The 21,446-nt window shown below is 35.3% G+C and overlaps 1 protein-coding gene across 1 annotated transcript; it reads right to left on the bottom strand.

Moving 5' to 3' along the window:
- Positions 1-17,941: 17,941 nt before the first annotated feature.
- LOC141436203 (uncharacterized) lies at positions 17,942-20,348 on the bottom strand. The gene is made up of 3 exons (XM_074099088.1): positions 19,555-20,348; positions 19,231-19,461; positions 17,942-18,515 (listed from the first exon to the last, which is right to left on the bottom strand). Exons 1-3 carry the CDS (start codon positions 20,317-20,319, stop codon positions 18,342-18,344), a joined length of 1,170 nt encoding a protein of 389 aa, XP_073955189.1. The 5' UTR covers positions 20,320-20,348; the 3' UTR covers positions 17,942-18,341.
- Between the last annotated feature and the right edge of the window lie 1,098 nt (positions 20,349-21,446).

Below are 21,446 nucleotides of genomic sequence, written 5' to 3'. Positions count from 1 at the left end.
GCGCATTCTTCTTGGCAATGATGGTCTTTCCGAAAGCGATGGTAGTTTAAAAAAAAAATGACGTGTAAAAGTGCCCATTGCGGCCTATTTACTGAATAAATCATTTGAATTTGAATTTGAATTTGAATTTGAATCGTGAGGAAACCTGCACAAACCTACGAAGTAGTTCAATGGTGTATGTGTAAAGTTCCCAATCTGCACTGGGCCCGCGTGGGAACTACGCCCAAGCCCTCTCATTCCGAGAGGAGGCCTGTGCCCAGCAGTGGGACGTATATAGCCTGGAATTATGAGACTTTTATTTTCTTTAAAAACCATTAATAAACATTAATTCGTTTTTAAAGAATATAAAAGTCTATCACGAATAATTATTGAAGTACGAGTATACACAATAACATATTATATAATAAGAAGAGTTCTATCAGACTTTATTTTTAATTTTCATTAATTTTTTATGGAATAATCGACAAAAAAACTAACAAAAATGCAACGTTGCCAGCTCAGCAGGTATTAACGCTCGTTCGTTAGATACAACATTTCACAACAAACTGACGTTCCTTCTGTTGTCAGTGTTATTGTGAGCGTTGCAATAAGCTTAAAGGCAGACGGACTCTATTAAGTTTCTAACTTTTGGATAGAAAGTTAGTATTAATATGAAATATATGGTTTATTACCAAAATACCCGTATTTTAGTAAACGTTAAGCACGTTTATTAAATTATTGTTTCGTCGAATTGCTGACTTTAGAAAAAAAAAAACAGTCGTGAATAAAGCTGATTTATAAAGAGGTTGGTATTATTTAAACATTATAGTAAAGTGCTTGTTTTGGGCTTCACCACAGTTTCGTCTAATGAAAGTGAAAACTGATAGTCTGCTATCGACATGCTATTAAATTATATGTAATACAGCAAGAGGTAGAAACTACTAAGGCCTCATTACTTAAAGACGGTGTTTGGAATATTCTGCGAGTATCTTTTCATCACGGGGCTGTGTGGCTGGATTTATAAAACCTATAGGAGTATTAATGATGAAAATGAAACTAAACTTACTTTCATGCAATTTCTGTCGCACTCACTCACTCAATATTTGCATGGAGATTTTTAAACCAGATTTTATTACTGTTGAGTACAATTTTCCAAAAAAATATTTTCATGAAAGCATTTTCTTGTTAATAACTTAATTCTTGTTAATACCTTAATGTATTTGTGCGCTTATAACAAATTTATGTTAATTATTTTATGTTTGTCTCATGTAAGTGAATTGTACAATTCTTTATGAGATTAAATGATGAACTTACATTTATATTTTTTTTAGGTAGGTACATACGTAGCTAGACTCCCATTATTTTTTCTCGTCAATCTAATATTATCAGTTGAGTAGTTTCAAGGATAACGTGATCCCAATGACCGACTAACGGTAACTAACTGAAAGGACCTTTTTAACGAGCCGTGAAACATTTCAATTTGCCCGTTTGCTCGCAAATGAAGCGAGACTAGCCAATTTTGGGCATTATTGGGCATAATACCCGAATAGTGTTGTACTCCCGGGAATATTATTGGTAATATCCCGCGCTAATGATGCGAAGTTTCGGTTCGTTACATACTTACGTTACGTTTGAATCGATTACTGTGTTGGCTATGCGTTATGATGGAATCATAGATGTAGTAGGTAGTAGGTATACAAGACAACAGGAAGTGAGTCAGAAGAATATTATAAATGCGAAAGTTTGTATGTGTGCGAGTGCGTTACTCCGTACTGTATACTAACAACCGACCGACATTATTTATTACCTACTTATTAGATTTACAAAAAAAAACAGTTATTGGTTGCTTAAAAAAATAAGCTTCGTTTTTTTTTATTCGACTGGATGGAAAACGAGCAATTGGGTCTCCTAATAGTAAGAGATCACCACCGCTCATAAACATCTGCAACACCAGGGGTATTGCAGGTGCGTTGCCAACCTAGAGGCCTAAGATGGGATACCTCAAGTGCCAGTAATTTCACCGGCTGTCTTACTCTCCACGCCGAAACACAACAGTGCAAGCACTGCTGCTTCACGGCAGGATTAGCGAGCAAGATGGTGGTAGCAATCCGGGCGGACCTTGCAAAAGGTCCTACCACCTACGTTCCTTTCTATTTGTAAGTGTCACAAGGTCATATTGCTGATATTTAAGTACAACATACTTAATAAATTTTAATTTATACAAATACAATTGTAATAAAAAAAATTGGAAATCATGAGGTTCTTGTTTTTATCTCCTATGCAAGTTTAGCCACAAAAGAACACAAATAAACAAGTTTTTAAACGCATGCAGCACGCATTTAACACAGTAATTTAGATTTAAATAGTCATTATTTGTCGATAATGAGCCAATAAATAACGCGATAAAGTAACCGCTTGATTATTTACCGCGATCCGGACAAATGGGGTGCCATTGTCGCAATACGATATTTATGACGCGACCAACGAAGTTACGAAACAAACGGGTTAAAAGAAAACAGTGGTTTAATTCATAAATTTATTATGGTTCTTGGATCAAAACTATGAGCGATTACCTATCCTTTTTTTAAGCTGCTACATTCTTGACAGTGTGGTTGTCGTGATCGTGGTCATTGGTTGGTTTATTCTGACTTTCAAGATGACCTTTGCTCCTCTCATCCACTCAAAGGTTGACTGGTAGAGATTAATTAAAAGGATAAGTCCGCCTTTGTACAAGTATCTCAAAGTTTGTCAATTGTATTTAGTTTCTTGTCTTTTGTACAACAAAGAGTTACGAACATACATACATACTTTTTTGGAAAAAAATAGTTTGATGGTTTCCTCTTTCCTTCCACACCGTTAGTGTTGGAGTCCGAAGTTCGTAGTTGGTATCAAAGAGCTCTGACCACTTTCTCATTAAGTCCCTTGGTCACCTTTTTACAAGCTTTTATTTAGTTTCACCTGTCCCATTGTCTGTCTGTCTGTTTGTAATCAAATCTTGCAAGTTAAATTCGACCCACTTCCAGTAGTTCAGATCTTTTTACAAGTTGGTATTCTGTCTGTGTACAGTTGCGAAATGTATTTATGTATACAATAATCAGGTAGTAACATCCTGCTAGTCGGGCCAGGATCAAATCAAAAATCGAAAGGCACCTAAGTATATTATTGACATTTTGGCTACTTAAGTAATAAATAATTATGCGCGAATGATATGACTTCTGAGTCGTTTTACTTGTTGCAGTTTTGTGAATTTATCTAGGTATAAATCAATTCTTTGAAATTAGTACTTTATGTTAAAGTACCTCATGATCTTGTTAACTTAGCCAAACTACCTCAAATTTTCATAATTTGCACAGAGCATTTTCTCCCTTCGGTTATCCGTGACGTATGCTCGTAAACAGTTAATATTGCATACAATTTATGCGTTCGTAATTAAACGCATCATGTTAATTGCTCGTAGGTAGCATTGTGGTGCTCATTTCCGTGCCATGTTATGGTAACGCTAACGTCTGCGTGTATGAGATGATTTATGATCATAAAGCACTATATCGAGCACTGAAACTTATATTTAATGAAATAAACCCGAATAATTTACGTCTTAAATCGTCTTTAATTCGTTTCGCAGCAGCCGCCGTGTCGCGTGCTCCCAGAGGATGACTACGAATTAGCCCGAAACATGTCGAGCTAAACTCGATTTAAGACATGTGTTATCCGGGTTTTTTTCCGAGGTTATTAATTTTCGTCAAATATGAGTGAGTCTCACAGTAGTTTCATATATGTACGGAACTAAATTTATTTTTACAAGCTTTTATTTAGAACATGAAACTACCGTGAGACTCACTCATATTAAATGATATTGTAACGGATAACTCACGTGTAAACATGTGCTGTGCCGTGGGAACATCGGGATAAAAAGTAGCCTATTGTTATTCCAGACATCCAGCTACCTACATACCAAATTTCATGACTCTAAGCCTAGCGGTTGTTATTTAGAGATTATATCCCTATCCCGTGGAAATATCGGGATAAAAAGTATCCTATGTTTATCCAGGTTATAAACTAACTTTTCGCCAAATTTCATCCAAATCCGTCCAGCCGTTTCAGCGTGAAGAAGTAACAAACTCACTCACTCACAAACTTTCACATTTATAATATTAGTAGGATTAGTAGGATAAGACCGATAAAGAACGAATCAAGATGCTACTTTAAAACAAAACAGTAATAAAACTCGAATAAGACACATCGTGTCCGTGGCCCATATGTTTACCCCTTCAAACCAAGAGTGATTTGTCTAAAAAAGTTGAGACAGGGCTGGCGAATCGGTGAATTTAAACGTTTTTGGTTAAACAAATGTGGGCATAAATTAGCCGTAGATTGACGAGGGTATTCCTGACATGTGGACATAGGTATCTACCTGCATGAATGGTTAGGTTGTGAAAATTACTGAGAAGGAAAAGTATGTAAATAGAGATTAATAAAAGTGGGTAAAATTGTGATAAGATAGCGCTAAATTTTTGTAACCGAATATAAAACGACTTACAAAATATACTGCAAATAAGATAAAGTTTCAGTGAACAGTTAATTAGATAAGATGAACACTTTAAAAAATATAAGTTAAGCACGATTGCAGTGATAGGTATAGACAAATGCATCAGCTTAAAGAACTGCTAGTGTATTATTAGAATTTTAGCAATAAAAACGGTATATCAGGGTCTCATAAATCTCATAATTATAAATATTACTTATCCCACCGAGGCTTGATTTTCAATAGGTAGGTATAGACAAATGCATGCTTAAAGACTGCTAGTGTATTATTAGAATTTTAGCAATAAATACGGTATATCAGGGTCTCATAAATCGCATAATTATAAATATTATTATCCCACCGATTATTTTCAATAGATTGTAGTTTCATAACCGCAAATTCGCTAAATATGTGAAACTTCAACTAGTGTTATGATGATTTTTATATAAAAAAAGACCTTTTGATTTTATCCAAAAATATTTTTTTGAGAGCGTGTATTCTCATATTGGTAATTTTGTACAAAGTTATTTTGTTCAAATTAAAAATCATTAACCGATCGCGATGGTGGTATACAAAGTAGTTGAGAAATTTTAAAAAGTTTAAGAAGTTAAGTACATAGCGCACCTTGACAACGAGACTGTCATTATTAAACAAAAAATTTCATCTCTCAAAATGACACTGAAAGAATTTTAACGCATAGTTGCAAAGCTTGCAAATGCAAGCTGACATATTTTGTTTAGTGACAGTCTCATTCTCAAGGTGCGATAGTACATAGGTCGGAAATTTAAGTTTAGTATTTTGTATAAGTAAATTGTTTAGTATACTTATGAATGTCTGACCTCACAACACAATACATCTTAACATTTCATGACAATACGTTAGTCAAGGTCCCAGTGGGATACTCTGGACACGATTCAACGGACATGACGTTTGTTGTTACATGCAGACGTATGTATTGCTTCATGTACGGCAGTAGTAGCTGTATATTCCATTATACCGGGTGTGGACTGTAATACGAGCAAAAAATTAAAACATAGATCGTCCTCGTCAAACTGAACAACATTAGTATAGCGACTTTTAAAAATAATGGCGTCTTTGAATTTTATTTTTTTCATACAAATTAAATACTGCTATCAATGTACGCCATCCTAGAACACAACTGACGTCGCCTGTCACGCTACAAACATCTAGCATTTTGCTTTACATTGCTTCTTCGAATAAACCTAAAAGTGTAATAAAAATTATTTAAAAAAAAAACGCTGAACGAATATTGTTCAGTTTGAAGGGTATGATCTACGTTTTAATTATTATGAAATGAAATTGAATGAAATAATTTATTGCCAAACATGTATTAAAATAAACTAGGTGCATCATGTTCTGCCGTTTCCGGTTTTCAAAAATATAGTTACTTACTTACTAAACGTATAAAACTAAAAACTATCATCAATCAAAAATTCACTGACAAATAACATTTTTTAATGTAATGTATGTAGGTATATGTGTCAGCGGCCGATCGTAAAATCCGCCAATAACGAAATTCCTAGGCATATCATGAAACGCCGCCATTACATGATTTGACCAGTTTAGGCACATCATGAAATTCCTAGGCATATTATGAAACGCCGCCATATTGGTTCTGGCACTTCGCTGGCCGCTGCCATGGCACGCTCGCTTCGCTCGCTCGGCTCGTGCGTTGTGTCACAATTCATACTATACTCCTCGCTTCGCTTGTCGTACCTAAAATTTTCTTTTCTTCGGCCATCACGATTAGGAATATCGACGAATGCGTTGCTCTAATCGATCTGCCGTATTATTTCTCAGGCACGTCGTGATATGCCTGGCCAACTTTTAGGCATAATCATGAAATGGCGCCATTTCACGATATGCCTAGGAATTTCGTGATCTGGCGGATTTTACGATCGGCCGCCGAAATATATATGTTTCTTGCTAGGGAGGCAACTCTTCAGCAGTCCCAATGGTGCTAAGTGTCCATGGGCTTCGTTGATCACTTAGCATCAGGTTAACCACATGCTTGTTTTCCAGCTTTAGGACAAATGTAGGGGATTTCATGTAAAACAAAGTTACAACTAAGTAGGTATACTTTCAATTCGACACATAAGTACCTAGCAGTTTCAAATAGAGAAATAATCCTTCCTTACTAATATTATTTTTAGTTAGGTATATTGTTAAAACATCTAGATAGGTACCAAATTTTCTTACATATAGGTAGTGGATTTGGTTGGTTACACTGCTTCGATACTTTTGTAATATTTGCCTGGCATTTAAGATATTTAGCCCTTTAATTTAAGTTGACAAATCTCCAATACCATCCCTATACCCATTATATTTTAACACTCGGACGGACACAAGCCTGTCTGGCTTAGCTACGCATTTCTAACTCCAAATATTTTAGTCAACGATGAATAATTCCTTAGTTTCCCGGCCAAGCCCATGTATTCCTAATTGCGATGCACACAGGAAGATTCATACACTAGTGCACTCCGCACAACTACCGACAATCGGTGACATTGACGTTGCGCCGGACAAATGCTTCCCCAAACATATATTAACGAACATAGAATGACGTAGAGTTATGCCGATGTAACGTAAAAAAAATGAAATTGATATTTTTTGTAAATCAATAAGATAAAATTATGTCGTCACTACTTTGACTCAAATTCATACGTCGTTGAAATAGTGTTGATAAAGTTCATTCAGACAAATTATCGATATAGAGGTACCAACTTTTGTAACAGTAGTGACAATGTTTATTTTGAAAAGCATTAAGTAGTAAGGAGTTTGGTGAAATAACGACAGATTCATATTTTACCACATGCCAGTATTAATAAGTGCATTCACAGGCTTTGAAATCTTGTTACTTAATATAACAATATAAATTTCAGCGAGATAAAAATAAAACGGATATTTTACATGGAATGTCAATGTTCTTTACCACACACTACCAGTAAATATGAAACGAATATAAGTTCATTTTCATAATTTATTATAGCCACAAAAACATCATAATCAATAGCGACTCCGTGCCTTCCTTTATCCGTCCACGTCGTGCATACATCACGATGCGACCATTATTCTAATTGCTCACAAATTAAGCCTGATCGGGTTAGCGTTTAGCTTGGTTTGGCAGGGGGCAGTAATTCGGTTATTACACACTATTGTGGTTCGTTATTATGATTGATTTGCGATTTGCGACGGCAAATGTTACGTTGTCGAATAGTTTTTAATCATGACTTTTCGCTTGGATTTTATGCCTGTGATTTTCTTGTCTTATGAAATGGTTTACTAATGTTTCGGCGAATAACGTTTGGCAACCTGTTTCATTTCGCAACTTTTTATTTCCCAACTGTTTAATATTTCTGAAACTGTAAATATTTCAGGATTTTTATAAAACTAACCAAACCTTAATCTAAAGGGTTCTACACGATGGCCCTGAAATAAATCCTGAAATATTTACAGTTTTAAAGTTTGCGAAATGAAACAGGTTGCCAAACGTTACGTTGCGAAAAGGCAGTACTCGTATGAGATACATATTTTCGACGGTATAAGTTTTTTTATTTATAGTAATAGTCTTTATTGAAAAGGCGTTACCTACCTCATCCATTATTAGTGGAGGACAAAGCACCTCCTAATTTTTTTCTGTGCACAAAAGTCTACTACGAGTTATTCTCTATAAATCCTTAATATTTTAACATGCTTAAATGAACAGTTGATCAATAAATTAATCAGTTGAAGTTTTTAATTAATTACGTCATTGATAAGTTGGAAGTGACGCTAAATCTATTTCTAACTTAACACACTATATACTTTTCTCAAATTTTTAATTTCCATGGTCGGTCGCTACAGACGGCTGCTGCAATGTGGTCGAAACGTCCAGGTGATTTCAGCTATATTGTGTTCAAGCCCAGGCTCGCAACTTTGACATTTTCAAAATTTATGTTCGAAATTACATTTGAAATTTATCACTTATTTAACGGTGAAGAAATTCAGTAGTGTCTCTTAAGTTTGCAATCCATACTGAGGCTGCGTAGGAACAACGGTTCAAGCTCTCTGATTCTGAGAGTGTCTGCAATGAGACGTTACGAGGCTGAAAACCTGAGATGATGTTTATTTTTAAGTGACACAATAAAGTTAACAACCTTACGCGTTTACTAATGTAAGACTCCGCACACAATAATAATTATTTTTGCGACGCTTGCGATGTAATACACCAATCTTCAGTATCCTTCACGCAATCATTCCTTCCGTATACTAACACTCCTCTCTGGCGTCCATAATTTGTCCACCCCAAACCCCAACTGAAATATGCATGCAAACAAAATACATTTAACCGCAAACGTCGGAACATAACATTACCATAACACGGGAATCCCATAAGCATATGACATTTTTTTAACACCCTCTACAATTGACGAATTTTCCCCATCCGGGGAACGGTATAATGAGAACATGCAAAGATTTTTGTGACTATGCTCGTGCTCTTAGCTTTCGCGGAGTTATAATAATATAGTACTTGCTTGCTTGATTGCATTGCGGTTTTCTACAACATTATGCTGAGTGGGGCCTAATTTTACTATTCGATATTAATTTGTGTTAATTCTCTTTCTCACTGGCGTGGTCCTGCGACAACGCTATTCCCATCCCGGGTTATCTGTTACTTTTACGTCAATCTATAACATAGTTATACTTGCGCTGCGAGGTCTAGCATTTGGAGACATACTTAACTCAGGCTTCTACTTTTTCCACTTCCACTAGCATTTAGTCTTCTGTTATTTCGATGTTTTGAAGAAAAACAATAATTTGTTTTGGATTGTTCTAAAGCCGTTGTCCGAACTTGGAGCCGTACCTAATTACCCCAAAAGCGGTATAATCGTGTTTTGTCAGAGGTAGCAAACGAACTAATGGCCGTATTTAACATCCAGTGCTGCACATTGGAAGAGCAAAATCGAATGGCGAATGTTTTTTTTATTTTATTATTGTAACAGAAGGACACAAAGTTCATAATCAAGCTAGTTAAAAGTAAAATAGCCCAGTGAGAGTATACTGTCCTCAAAAAAATCCTTTATTCGAATTTACCCCATCGTCCAAGTTTTTCGTATCAATTCAAAATGATGTTGATATTTATTCGAGACAAATATCATTTAAAAATCAAATCAAATAATTATTCTATTGTAAACTAAAAAGAAATAGATTAATAAAATGTTTGCTGTTTAATTACTACAAAATTAATGCTGCATTATAAAAGTTAATTAAGCGGGGCTAGATCGTTGTCTCGTATATGATAGTCTCCTGTTAACCCTTCTGTTTTAAAATATAGCTCTGTCAGCCTAACGTATAACGTAAGGCGTGGTGACTGTACCGACAGCATGAAACGATAGGAAAGTACTCGGCTATTTGGATTCTTAACTTAGTATTTGTTGTTGTTGTTGGATTTTTAAGTTAGTCTGCAATACTTACAACTTTTTCTATAAATTGAATAGGCACATTCTTATGTAAAATGCACTATGTATATTATAAAGCCATTTCAAAAATACTTATGAGACATTTCAGTGGACATTTCCATTTTAAATTGTAGGTACTATTTTATTTATTTTTCTTTTATTTTTCTGAAATAGTAAGTTTTGGATTAAAGAGAAAGTTCTAATTTTTACCGTAAAATTTTCATGATAATATGTTCAATATGGTTTGTCATGTCTCACATCTGTTTCTCATTGTTATCTATTATCTTTATTATGTACGAGAAAGAGAACCTACAGGCTAGGAATATGTGGAGTTTCAATTAAAAAAAAGGCAACTAATTTAGATTTAAAAAGTGTATGTTAAAAATCATTACTTTGTTACTTGTATAACCTACCGGTTTTTTCTTCAAATGTCACTGGTTGCCATGATTATAATTTTTAAGTTTATTTTCTGACTGTACTGCGTGAAAAACCATGCGTGGTCCCTCTATCACGGTCTGTATCTAATTTGACTCAGTACTTATGGCATTTTGTCACGGGTCTGAGGTACAATCAAGATCAAAAATATATTTACGTTACCAAGGCGTCAATAAGAAAAATAAATAATAATAAATAAGTACTTAAATAATAGAACTACTTTAAATCTGCAACTTTCAAAAATTAAGAAATTTTGTCATTATAACATACCTATAAGAGAACAAATATGCATCATAACTAAGCTGACAAAATAGCAACTAAAAATTTAACACATAATAAATAATTAATAATTTAATAAAAATAAATATATAATATATTCAATAATAAATAACTTATGTTATTAACCGCAAGGTTGGTGTCTACATACACCTTTTTATTGTACACCACAATAGTAAGCGATACAGAAAACAGGTACACAGGTATATTATATATTTCACTCGATAGCTGTATTGATATTTATACCCGGGACTATACAGTCGCCAACATTCGTGCTCCTTGTAGTGCGTTGTAATGTAACAGTTCCTGAGTGATCAGATAAATATTGAACTGTACACTCAATAGCATTTAAAATAATTGTTTAACTTTATTACGTGTAAAGAAAAAAATAAAAGATTATTAAATGGCTATAAGCCTCTATGTCTAAGAATCGTTTTAGGCGTAAGGCAGCCTTCAGGTCCACTTTGAGATATAGATACTTTATCGAAAAAAAAAACATCGATACCAAAGTCAAAGTCAAAATAAAATAATCGCGATTAAGGCTATCACAAGCACTTCAGAATGTAAAAAAATCGATCAACGATTCAGATATTGGTTCACAATCATCGAAAATATAGCTACTTAAACACAATAAATATATTATTCAATTAAGAACCTGTTACCGTTTTTGGAGTCGGTTAAAAATTACGAAAACTTGCGAAACAAGCGTTGACGCAATGCAAACAGAATTGATATGGAATCATCCAAAATTTACAATCCATCTTCTTTCCCTCGTTTCAACAAAAACATCGTTACACGTAAACAAAACCAGGAGAACTTTAACCCCGTCTATGTTTTATTCAAATTTACTTACATTTGTACTAACGGGAAAGACCTTTGCTATCCTGAATTGTATTCCCCCGCCGTGCCATATATCTTCTTCACACGAGCACTTATTTATTTCTGGAGCGTACTGCAGCTTGAGGGATGGATAGGGATGGTTGTGCTTAACTGGATTGTTTTATTTAAAAAACTTAAAAATCTATGTTGCTTTTTGCTGAGCCAAGGAAGCCGTGGCACCGAACGTAACTTGATTTAGACTTAATTAATTAAAAATCGTAAAAAAAAACTACTTGTTGTCTTATATTCATAAAAAAACCGGCCAAATGCGTAACGGGCTACGCGCAGTGTAGGGTGTAGAGTTCCGAACTAATATTTAAGTTTTAGTCGACAATTACTCGTTAACTTGTAAAGGCTGATAGATTTGATGATGATGATGATGATGATATGATTGATATACCCTACCTTCAATATGTTTTTTTTTCAGATTACTCACAAAAGAAGCTTGTGGAGCCCAGGGAGGGGGAGGGATACTTTCCTCTATCAAAAATTTGCTCTTTAAGAAAAGTACATATATAATAATATCTAGGTAATAAGCCTGTTCTGTTTCTAGATTTATAGACAGAATTGTACAATTCTTGTGGAGGTAAATATTTTGCTTATAAAAAGCAATTTTAAACTTCGCCAAAAGATAAATTCAGACTGCAAACTACTCGTACATAAACAAAACATGAAACAGAACATGATGGCAGAAACAAACATGAAATTAGCTGAATATAGCTATTATATCACATACCTCGAAAAATTCTGTCTTTTGAACCCATATCGTGCCGCCTTTTTGTGAAATCTAGTAATCGGTGCCAAATTTACATTTTGCATCTGGTACCATCAGCCAAATAAGTGGTCTATCAAGTTTATAACAAGTTCCTATCAAATGAATATGTCGCTAAAGTCGAACTTTCAAGTTGACAGACACGTCTATGGGCATTATTGTTTTACGACATGCAAACGATTATTAACTTTAAGGTGGTAGACCACATATTTGGCTGATGGTACGTGCGCTAAGATGATAATATATGAACAAATTTCTTAGCAAAACTGCTGTTATTTATCTTTTTCCAAACATACTTCACGCCTCAAATGACGTATACGGCGTAACTTTTTCCCATAATAAAGTTGGCGTGCCGTGATTGGCCCGAAGCCCACGGGACCGGAGCAAATGAGCGAGAGCTAACGCTCATAATTTATAAGACACACTGCGTTATTTATGACTCGGCTTACAATATGAGATGGATGTTATAACGCTGATGAGACAAACAATAACCGCTTAAAAATAAATCTCATAGCAATTGGCTGATTGCGTAGCGCTTAAAACCGTCAATGCGATGGGACGTGAATTTGCACAGATCGAACGCTTAGAAAAGGGCATTGCGATCGCTTGATTAAAGCTACCAGATATCGATCGGTGTATAGTCATTAATAAAATTTATTGAATGAATTTCGGTACAAAATAACATAAAATGCAATATTTCACTTAAAATCTATGTAACACGTGTGCCTGAACTAGGATAATTCCTGTATTACAGGCTAAACGAGCTATACATACTAAATTAACTAATCACTAAGGAAAAACAAAGTTTTTTTTTATTCGACTGGATGGCAAACGAGCAAGTGGGTCTCTTGATGGTAAGAGATCACCACCGCCCATAGACACCTGCAAGACCAGGGGGATTGCAGATGCGTTGCCAACCTAGAGGCCTAAGATGGGATACCTCAAGTGCTAGTAATTTCACCGGCGGAAATTTGGCATAGGTATGTACGTAAATTCGGCGACAATACATTAATCTGGTAATGAAATGCACCAGAACCACCAAGCCAGGCCTGGCGCAGGACGAAACTCTTCAAAGTAAAAAGAATTGACATGAAACTTGGTAAGGATATTTAGTTCTGATTACAATCAAGAAAAAATATAGCCAACAAAAGCTAGGTAATGTTAAAAAATATATATTTTTTGATCGTTACCACTCCAGTCCCAACAAAAGCAGTATAACAACAACTGATCGGCAAAAGGAGCAGTTTGCATAAACAACGACTTCTTATCAAGCCATTGGTTGCCGTAACGTCATTGTAACTTTTAAACCTCCATATCAGATCATCGAACAACGCATTAAAGCCGACGTGTTTAATCTATAATGCTTCTTATCGCAATATTTTCCATTTCCGGGAAACTCGGCGTCGGCGGGGCATCGTCAGGGGAAATAAGCAGCCTGAGTTTCACTTTGTTTTTTTTCCCGGGGAAAATTTTTCGTACTTTTACACTTACAACAGTTACCGGTGTTACGCGATTGTTACCTGCATTCCGTTCCTCTGAATTAAATATAGAGCCCGGGAAAGGGTGAAGCGTCTGGATTTGCGTTTGTTTGCAACAATGGCCCCTGTTTAAGTTGGCTGATCGAGGGAATTGCATGCTTTGATTGTATTTTTCTGATTTCACCAACGTTGCTTTGTTTTTGTTTAGTTCTAGAATTTAATTTGCTGTCAGGTTTTATAGCGTGAGCTTTATGAATTGGGTTCAAAACAGGAGGAGGATTAACTCCAGTGTTTTTTTTTTATGAAATGCAATGTAATTGTATAACGGTAATTGTTTTCATATTTTTTAATAACAATAATGTATAAGATTATAATAATATTTTGTTTCTAATGCATATTTATGTTTTAAATTTCGACACTGCAATTAAAAAAGCACCAAACTGAGAAATTTATATTAACTTGCAAATTCCTCCAATACCAGGTATCGGTGTCGGTAATTAGTTAATGTTCGCTCATCTCCGATAATTTATTGAGACGGAGCGCCTCCATAACAACCCCCACTTGGTGGCAGGGGAATAGACGGCGGCGAAAAACTCAACCAAAATATTAATGCATCAGTTCTATGGTAAGTATTGGCGCGAGTTTGTACAGAGATACAACGTTTTTGATACTTGACTACATTTGAAGTCACTCTCATTCTGTAAGAAACTATATAGTTACTGGTTAAAAATGTTATAGAATTTGATGAAATGTCTCGTTATGTTTACAAAATATTTTTATTGTTATTATTTTAAGTTAGTTTAACAGGGCTTTTGTTTCTAAATTAACAATAGATCAGATTACATTACGCTTTTAAGCAAATTATTGTATCAATTCATAAATAATCCAAAATTCATCAACTATCGTTTCCACGTGAATATTATAAACTACACACAGGCTCCAAAAATATTCACTCAAGTTATCTCTCATTTTCAATAGAGGCATCGAACACTGTATAGATTTTCTCAAAACAACATTCATTCATGATCATCATCATCATCATCAACTGGAAGACGTTCACTGTTAAACAAAGACCCTTAGATCGCTTACTTGCCGCCTTCGAAATTACTGTTAGACAGTACTGATGAATATTTCGACGGAACACCTCATTTTCAATTTGATTCAAATTTTATTTTACCGGTAAAATATCAAATCCACACGTTCCCCTGTACCTTTGATACAGTCTCACAGCTCTGGATTAATCAGGGATTGTTTCATTCGCCGTGAAAAATGTCGCCGTCGGCGCCGCCGAGTAATAACCCGATGATGCATCGCCTCGCTCACTTACGACGTTCTTCACGAGGAGCGGATAAAAAGCGTTTTTGTTTTGATTAGTAAAAGACTTCGAGATTAAGCCGAGAGGTGAGGAGGGAAAAGGTAGTCCAAGGTTTATTCAATGTCGATTTATATTATGTCTATGTTTATATTGTGTCATATCATTATAATAAAGAACTTGGTAATATTATGACAATTAAATATTACACAAGACATTAAATTATTATTACATGAAAAAGAGTATACTGTTTTTCAAATCAAAATAATGTTTTGTTTTCCCCAGCATAAAAATATCAAAAAAAAAACTCCGAAAAGATCGAAACTAGTCGGACCGTTTCTGACTTATAATCGTGAGTCGAACCATTTCATTTTTGTAATTAAGAAAACATGTTTTACGATACCCAGGAAAAAATCTAGAATACAGTCAGTTGCAGAGAAAATTTTCCTACCGCCCTGTATTTCTGTAGTTTCTCTGCAGCTGACTGTAGTAAGTTAGTTTGACTTTGTTACAAAATCTCACTTAAGAGCGGTGTACATTTTCCGCCCCGGTTAACAGAATTAAGGCTCCTCCCGCATGCGTGCCGGTAATCGGTATTAGATCAGAATTTAAAGCCGCACGCACATGTCGGATTACGACGAGAGCGCCCTTAATAAATGTGTGCGTCGCGCTGGTGGGCAACAAAAATTTAAATTCCATTTTTTTATTGCATTTAACGTCTTAACAATAGTAAAGAAATAAGATTTTTTGTATTTTTATTTTTTAATTTTGCGAGTAGAGTGAGTTTTACAGTAACCTTTAAACCCAAACATGGATTTCTGTTGACAAAAGATTCCAATTAGTCGAAATTTAGTAAGTACAAAAGTGAAATTATGATGCTTGTTGTCGTCCAATGGTACCCCAGTGGTACAAAGGGACTTCGTGAGACGTCGCCATCCGCTCCTGTCCTGATTATGATGATTACTAACTGTAATATATTTTTTGCCGAATACAACAAAGATAAAATTAAAATTGAATCTTTAAACCACGAAGAGTTTAGATGTCCATTTAGTAATAGGTAGCTTTAGTAATAGCGTGTTCTAATTTTCATTTCTGTTCTTTGCACAAGTTCAACAGTTTCTATTACAATCAATATTAGTCTCTGAAATTGCATTGAAATAAGACCTCAGATTAGTTGTTTTATACATTTGGTACCAGTTCTGATGTACAATAAATACTAACTTATAATTTATAATGTTAAAGAGCCCGCCTGCACAACGCACACTATAAAAATGTGTACATTCGAAGCTGAAGTGTAACACAAGCAGGCTCACATATGGTAAGACTAATTCAAGGGGGGGCAAATAAAATAAAAAGCAAATTAGGGGATGATGCAACACCCCTTCGATTTCTGATACATTCCATTATGCATCAGTAATGTATGTTGTGTAAGTAGCTGTTTTGTTTTTACGGAGGAATAGTTAGTAAAATAGAATGGAACTATTGTTTAGGGTTCATTACAACGTAGAAATATTGCACCAAACAAGTCAAATCAATACATGTTGTAGTGAGATGATGGCATGAAGCTTAAAACATAGCCAAATACCTTTTCATCAGGATGACAATGCCAAGATTTTGTATCATTGAGTATACGCGAGAATATTGTGGGTAGTAATTTATGAGTAACAATAACATTGCTTAATGACGACTTGTACCTACCTATGAATTAGCAATATCGGTTATCATAACGTACCTATATGTTTCAAAGTTCATTGTTGCGAGTTTTCGTTGGATCGTTTGGTTTATCATTCAGCAAAGAATATTAACTTGTAACTGTGAAAATATGAGATCGCAATTCAAAGATTTTCCAATCCTACCAAGCCTAACTACCAGCCCTGATCGTAGTGTAAATAGAATACCATTTTCATTAATACGTAAATTAAGAACATTTTATTTTTATGTAGAAGCAGTCTCCAGTTATTAATATCCAATAACTGACTCGATTCAAAAACCAAGGTTTATTGTGAAAACTAACACTGCAAGCCCCCCTCAACCTATCGGTATCAAGTAAATGCACACATGTCATAAAATGTGCAATTTGCACATCACCCGCTGCGAAGCTAATGATAACTGCACGCCCTACGCGAAATCATCGCAACAATAGCGCCTGATTAATATTAGTTATTATAATATGTTTTATGCGTTAGTGTTAGGATATTTTATGATAACTGCATCTGCAAGTGTTATCTTATTGTGTAAGACCGTGCGTCCATCCAACAACAAAGTTCGCGTTTTGTTTATTTTTTTCTCACGCAGCCTAACAGTTTGGTTTGACTAATTTCTTTCTGGTGTTTTATGTATTCGAATAAAAGAAGGAAATAAAATACCCGTCTACAACTAGGTACGGTATTTATCTGCAACGTAAAATACCAGCTTACCAGAGAATGAAGAACTAAATATAAGGTAAGCAGGGTCCTAGCCTAGAAGTACGTATCAAACGAAAACTGGAGCTAGAAACTCTAAATATTCAACAATTTTACCCCGATGTACATTATGAGATGGGGCATACTTTTGGGTTAAACTATTTCGCGTAATCACCATAAAAAGAAAAAGATACTTATACAAGAAGAAAATTTTCATTTATGTGGAAAAAATTAACAATTGTGAACACAACACCGTCTCAATCAGCCCGGTACCGGTAATGAATCCCGGTGGATTGTCGGACGATGCTTCGCTACTACAGATCGTTCGGGTATTAGATTACGATCGGGCGTGGAAACAGCAATTGGAGGAAGGTATTTTTTCCGGTTTGGGTAAGTCTTTAGTTTAAGTAAAAAGGAAAGACAGAAGTAGTTAGTATTACATTTATTGACATATTATATTCATTTACCTTTGGTAAGCCGTTGGCCGCCTTAGTTATGTTTTATGTATTCAAAAAGAAAGATGAAAGTTGGACTCTAATTAGGTTTCCTAGGTTTCAAATTACATTGGGGGGAGGGGGCGTGACAGATCCGAAGAAAATTGGATATTGGATACGTAAGCATAAGGTACACATTTCATTGAGGGCGGGGGATCCGTACCACGGCATACCAAAGGTTTTTAATTGTACTCGTACCTAGCAGATACTGAAGTGGTTCAAGTTTGCGTTTAACTTGGTCGTGGTGGTGGTGGTAATTTCATGAGCTTATAAGATAATAATAAAACTTTGGTATACATCTTGGTCTTACCCACTTTGAGGATTTAAGGCCATCTAAATGATTCCCCATTGTATGTAGTCTTCAACGATCCCGTTTAGTCGCTCCGCGGCGAGCTGATTTGGGGTCATCGACATGTTGTCTATACCTTCCATCTTTGGCGTATCTTCAGAGTCAGCAGTCAGCATTGACATCATTGTCAAGCCAATAAATAAGCCCACGTACTTGGTCTGAAATGTAATTATCATCCTTCATTAATTACACCTGTGATAGTCTACTTAGTGATTTGACCTATGCCTCTCAAGCAGAGGATTGTGGGTTGTAATCCGGACTCGAACCTAAGTTTTCAAAATTCATGTGTGAAATTCCATTTAAATTTTACCACGGCTTTTACGGTGAAGAAAAATCGGAAGAAAACCTTTACACTCCTGTGAAGTAATTCCATGATGTGTCTGAAATTCCCCATCCGCACCAGGCTCGCTTGGAAACTATAATCCAAGCGTGGCCAGGTATTCTGGAAGAATACCCGTACAGCGGGACGTAATATAGGCCAAGATGATGATGATAATTAATTACGGTGTGAAAACGTTAAAGGCAAAATCAAAAATCAATTGAACTTTTTAGTATTCATTAGAGAAACAAAATTAATACGGTGGGAGGAAACATAACTTAGAGTACTCGACTAATAAAGAAAAAATACGGTGGGAGGAAACTTAACTTAGACTACTCGACTAATAAAGTATTTCATTATACCTTTGTGTGACACAGCCAGAGATCTTGTTTAACAGATTTGGGTTAAGCAGATTTAGTGAAAGACATAGAAACTGCCCTCTTAATTCAAATTTCATTTAGGTTTCAAAAATTATGCTAGTGCCATTAAATATGTATGCATATGTAAATTAGTTAGGTTTACTAGATCAATAATTAGCATTTTCTTGAACTCACCTCTTCCAATTCTTTATCAAAAGTCTCTCTCGGATACACTTTGTTGATGTCAACGTGAAGGTTCTTTAAAGCCAGAGTTAGTTCCTGGTAATAAAAGTCTAGAAGCTGCTGGTAGTGGTACTTGCGGAACTGCACGTCTGAGCCAGTGAAGATGAAATACATCAAGTCTGTAGTAAGAGCGCCGAGGCGTAAGGTTTGGAAGTCCAATAGAATTAATTCGAGTTTCCCGTTCTGAAACAGAAAATACAATATACCCATTAATATTTTAAGTCCTTGGAAGTGTCACGATAATTAAAGAATAAAGTAAGGAAGAGTTAGGCTTACTCGTCTTCTTTGCATCAAATTACTAGACCGAAAATCACTATGAATAAGAAAGCCATCAGCGGGCGGATTCGATACTTTTTCTAATTGTCTCAATAAATGATCAGTTTCGAAAAATTTCAGCATTTTTTCTTTATATCTTTCATTCATCATCTGCGTTCCTGTTTTAATAGCCTGTTCTACGTAGGCTTTTCTAATGTTTTCATCGGCTACTCTATGTGGTATTTTTTTAATGATGCGATCAAAGTCTTCTCGACTTTTATGTCTAAAAGCTAACCCCAGAGCGTGGAATTTAGCTAATATTTCTACAGATTTTGACGCATAATCCCAGTTAAATGTTTTCAGTCTGTCAAAGTTGCCGAAATCTTTAGCCACAAGATTTTCAAGCACCATCGTTTCTTCCATTTTAACAGATTTGTACCCGTAATAATTTGGATATTGAAGTCTATCTTTCTGTGGAACGCTATGTTCATCGTACATATTTTCAAAAACAATAGCTAGTTCCTCGTAGAAAAAACGTTCTGTTTCGTAGAGTATTTCAAACATGTTGTTATTAGCAGCTCTAATTTCTTCACTAATATTTGCAACTTTGACAAAAAGCTTCATGTCTTCTTTTGGTGGGTCCGATATATTAGCAAGGTAGAGAGACGTCGTAAAATTAGCGCCTTCTGAAGACATTGCTTGAATATCCACAACTCCATTGCCATAGCCTTGTTCTGTCGCAATTTTCTGCATATAATCTCGTAGTTTTTCTTCGTTTTCTGCCATTGTATTATTGACGAGTTATGTTGATGACATTAAATAACTTTGTGTGGAATGAAATCAGTTTTATGCCAAAGATAACGCGTTCCTAATCAATTATTATCTTATCTTCAATAACAACAATAATGTACGTCATGCCATAAACTGTGGTGTGAATATTCGAAAATTTACACCATGTACGTTTTCATAAGTACTGAAGATTTACTATAAATATGAAAGCTCTTGTCTAGTATTGCCATTAATATATATTAACTAGTAGTTGCCCCTGACTTCTTCTATGCGGAAATGGCAACATCTAAACATCTATGGCATATATGTATGGCATAAGAAGTCAGAAAACACAATTACTGGTATGACCTTGCACGCGTTTATGGTAGTGTCATGCGTTAGTCAAATTTATCCGAAACATACCTTAAAACAATCCGAAAAGAAATAGACAAATAGTGTATATCAGCAAGCAACTGAGGATTAAAATTTCATGACATTTTCTATCACGGATCTTCAACCAATGTGTCCTGCCGGTTAAAAAACTTACGGAGCAGCAACGAAAGCTGCGGTCGAAAAGCTCCGAGTTGCCCAAAGAGCAATGGAGAGGAAACTGGTTGGAGTTACAAGGAGGGACAGGAAAACTAACAAATGGCTCAGAAAGCAAAGTAAAGTCGCCGATATTGGTAGACGGATAGCGAAGCTCAAATGGCAATGGGCGGGACATATTGCCCGAAAAACCAATTCGTGGTGTAGAGTTGTTCTGAATTGGAGACCATGAGAACAGAAAAGACTAGTGGGCAGACCGCAAATGAGATGAAAAGACGATATAAAAAAGGTGGCAGGCAGCAACTGGACTCTAACTGCCCAAAAAAGATCGGAGTGGAAGAGGTTGACGGAGGCCTATACCAAGAATTTGGTAAAAGAAGGCTGAGAAGAAGAAGAAGAAGAAGACATTTTCATGATTTGGTGTGTAAATTATGTTACTCAATCTGAGAAACTATCATCATATCAAAAAAACATTTTTAATGGTTATTTCATAAAATGGCTGATTTCTTTGTTTTCTTTTCCACAGAGATAAGTAAGATTATTTTTTATATCTTATCAACTTTTAAAAGTAACTATGTAGTATTGATAAAAAAAAAACA

The sequence above is a fragment of the Choristoneura fumiferana genome, chromosome 16, assembly GCF_025370935.1.
Source record: "Choristoneura fumiferana chromosome 16, NRCan_CFum_1, whole genome shotgun sequence".
NCBI classification, from domain to species: Eukaryota; Metazoa; Arthropoda; class Insecta; order Lepidoptera; family Tortricidae; genus Choristoneura; species Choristoneura fumiferana.
The sequence above is the reverse complement of the archived record's forward strand: the minus strand, read 5'-3'. Positions and strand labels throughout refer to the sequence as shown.